Source organism: Bos taurus, chromosome 10 (genome assembly GCF_002263795.3).
Source record: "Bos taurus isolate L1 Dominette 01449 registration number 42190680 breed Hereford chromosome 10, ARS-UCD2.0, whole genome shotgun sequence".
Lineage (NCBI taxonomy): Eukaryota > Metazoa > Chordata > Mammalia > Artiodactyla > Bovidae > Bos > Bos taurus.
The window spans coordinates 26,223,059-26,226,652 of NC_037337.1; the positions used below are offsets into that span (position 1 = coordinate 26,223,059).

General features: G+C 50.4%; 1 protein-coding gene across 1 annotated transcript; it reads left to right on the plus strand.

Annotated features, from left to right (window-relative positions):
- The first annotated feature begins 785 nt into the window (after positions 1–785).
- LOC280930 (ribonuclease, RNase A family, 1 (pancreatic)) lies at positions 786–2,330 on the plus strand. Its single transcript, NM_181810.1, is given in 2 exon segments — positions 786–824; positions 1,521–2,330. A coding segment is annotated over 1 exon segment (453 nt). The 5' UTR covers positions 786–824; positions 1,521–1,545; the 3' UTR covers positions 1,999–2,330.
- The last annotated feature ends 1,264 nt before the right edge of the window (positions 2,331–3,594 follow it).

Below are 3,594 nucleotides of genomic sequence, written 5' to 3' on the forward strand. Positions count from 1 at the left end.
CAGGAGTATAGAATTGGCCAGAACTGGGTGAGTCACACAGAGGCTTCCTTCTCCTCCGTGTTCAGGTAATCATCCCTTCTCCAGATCTAGGGATCCTTCCAGCTGGGGGCAACTGGACACCTCTTGCCTTTCCCCTTGCAGAGGTGCTGGCAGGAGATGTGGAATTCTGGCCAAAGCAGCTCCAGGACTTCTGGGGAGAGAAAGGACCTTCCTTTTTCTCCCCTTTCTGTGATCATATGTGATGTGCCTTTTGCTAAACTCATGGCAACCCACTCCAGTATTCTTGCCTGGAAAATCCCATGGACAGAGGAGCCTGGTAGGCTGCAGTCCATGGGGTCTCTAGGAGTCGGACGCGACTGAGAGACTTCACTTTCACTTTTCACTTTCATGCATTGGAGAAGGACATGGCAACCCACTCCGGTGTTCTTGCCTAGAGGATCCCAGGGACGGGGGAGCCTGGTGGGCTGCCGTCTATGGGGTCACACAGAGTCGGACACGACTGAAGTGACTTAGCACCAGCAGCAAGGGCTATTTAGTGCAGAACAAAGACTTGGTTGGGGTTCAAGCATCAGTGCTATAGTGACTTTCTCTGCTGCTTATAGAAAGAAAGGTTCTTATTGGCAGCCCCCAAAGAGGGTGCCTCGGGCAATTCCCAATCCCTTCCTAACATGACCTTGTTTTCCTGTGGACTGAGACCAAGATGTTCCTCCCACCCTGCTCTTCTTGAAACCCAATCCCCTTTTAATTTGTATAAGGTCCACATTCCTGGGATAGACTGATTGCAGAAACTGCTTTCTCCCTCAGAGACCAAGCTAGAGACTTAGGTAAGAAGCCCAAGAGTTGGTTTCAGAGGCTGCTTCTGCTTGAGGGTTTGAGAAGGGGGTTCCAGATTGACCGAGACTAGCCTGAGAATCAGGATGGGCAGACATGAGCAGTGGGTAGAGCTGGGGTCAGGAAAGGAAGACGCAGGCTGCAGGGAACCCATGAGGCTGGAGAAGGGACAGCACTCTGGCTGGGGAGGCTCAAATCTCTCTTAGGAACACAATGGCGTCCCTATGTTGTGGTGTCAGAGCTGAGCTTCCCTTGCATTGGAGGACAAGAGGGCTCTATCAACTGTGATCCTGGGTGAATACTGGGTGGTTATTTCAGGGGTACAGCTTGTCTTACTCAAAATCTTTCTTATTAATGGTTTATTCAAAAGGATCACCTAATGAGCTGCATGAGTGTATTTTATTTTCCAAATATATTTCATATCAAAAGACTTTCTATATTCAAAGACAGGACTTCTAGGATTTTAGGTCATTTCTGAGGTCACCACCTAGAGAGGCGGACGACCCTCTGTAGGAAGTGGGGGTCAAATGTTTGTGGGAAGAGTATATGTGAGTGTCTCCTTACTTAGAAAAACTCTTAGGAGGACAGACATCTTTCTGGTTGACTGTAAGCCAGGGAGGCTACAGGTGGGAGCTGGGGTTCTCTTTCTAAGGTGATGCTTTTCCTCCTCTCCCCCTTTTCTCATTCAGATTCCTCCAGTGGAGTGAGGTCATCATGGCTCTGAAGTCTCTAGTCGTGTTGCCACTGCTGGTCCTGGTGCTGCTGCTGGTGCGGGTCCAGCCTTCCCTGGGCAAGGAATCTGCAGCTGCCAAGTTCGAGCGGCAGCACATGGACTCTGGCAACTCCCCCAGCAGCAGCTCCAACTACTGCAACCTGATGATGTGCTGCCGGAAGATGACCCAGGGGAAATGCAAGCCAGTGAACACCTTTGTGCATGAGTCCCTGGCCGATGTTAAGGCCGTGTGCTCCCAGAAGAAAGTCACTTGCAAGAATGGGCAGACCAACTGCTACCAGAGCAAATCCACCATGCGCATCACAGACTGCCGCGAGACTGGCAGCTCCAAGTACCCCAACTGCGCCTACAAGACCACCCAGGTGGAGAAACACATCATAGTGGCTTGTGGCGGTAAACCGTCCGTGCCAGTCCACTTCGATGCTTCAGTGTAGATCTCCACCTGAGGCCAGAACAGTGAGATGCACCGCTTCATCACAAAGGCATCTGCCTCTCCCTCTTGTTTCCTTACCCTGAGGGCAATAACTCAAGTTAGTTAAGGTTTTTATCCCTGCAACCCCCACCACACACACCCACCCCCACACACACACCCATGTTTCCCTGGCATGAGGGCAATAACTCAAGCTAGTTAGGGCTCTTATCCAACATACACATGCTCCCCTGGCCTGAGGCTTGCCCCTGTGTAGTTTGGGAATTGAGAAGTGGGTTGTAATATGGGACCCATGTTAACCTAATCACTGCTACTTTCAATAAAACACACTTGCAACCACCTGAATTACTGATGCTGTCCCCATGCATGAGGGCTTCAGTGGTTGTGGTGCATAGGCTTAGTTGCTCCAGGGCTTGTGGAATCTTCCTGACCCAGCGATTGAACTCATATCCCCTGCATTGACAGGCAGTGCCACCAGGGATGTCTCCATTTTACTTTTTTTTGAGGAGCTATTGCCAAATCAGAAAGATGCTTTGCTCTCACTTGGAAACTTGGAACTCTCCTTTCAGAGGCTAGAAAGGACTTCAGAGATCACCAAATGAGGGGATGATAAGTAGATTTCAGCTTGTGGACCAACTCTAAGTGGAAATGCCTGCCTAGAATGTTGTAGAAAAATGCCTAAACAGTGATGTGATGGAGCAGTGGTCTCCACCAAAGGCTTGAGGGAGGGGAGGGTGTTCGTGTCATCCATTGGCAATCCCTGAGCTAATGAAACCCCTGCCTTTTACAGGAGGGCACCCTGAGTCTTAGAGAGGTTAAGTGACCTGCTCCTGGCATCTGTTAGTTAGCGTCTGACTGAGACCAGACCCTGGGTGTCCTGGCCACTCAGTTGTTGCTCCTTCCACTACTGGAGTCTGCCACAAGGGGGAAATCCCCCAGTCTCCCTCCTTCACGGAGAGCTGTGGAGTCATAGCTTTCTTTGCCCGAGTTGTTGGTAGCTGTCACAGGTTCCCAGTGCACCTGTGAGGCTACTCAGTTCTCCACAACCCTTGCTTACATCATTGAAAAGACTAGACTCGGCTTCTGTCAGCATGTAATCCTTTCATATGATCCTCTGTGCACACTTGCATCCGGTTCTAGACAAGTTCACAGAACCAGAGAGAGATCCTGCTGCTGCTGCTGCTAAGTCGCGGCAGTCATGTCTGACTCTGTGCGACCCCATAGCCGGCAGCTCACCAGGTCCCTGGTCCCTGGGATTCTCCAGGCAAGAACACTGGAGTGGGTTGCCACTTCCTTCTCCAATGCATGAAAGTGAAAAATGAAAGTGAAGTCGCTCAGTCGTGTCCGACTCTTAGTGACCCCATGGACTGCAAGCCTACCAGGCTCCTCTGTCCATGTGATTTCTCAGGCAAAAGTGCTGGAGTGGGGTGCCATTGCCTTCCTACTGCCAACCAATTTAACCAGTGCTGTCATCATGTGTACATTTATAAATAGTGGAATCAATTGTGTGTTTTTAGGTAAAGTGAGTGCTTAACCTTGGAGTCTGTGGTGTGAGGGGCGGACAGCTGATTCAGTGGTAGTAGGGATCTCACTACTTACA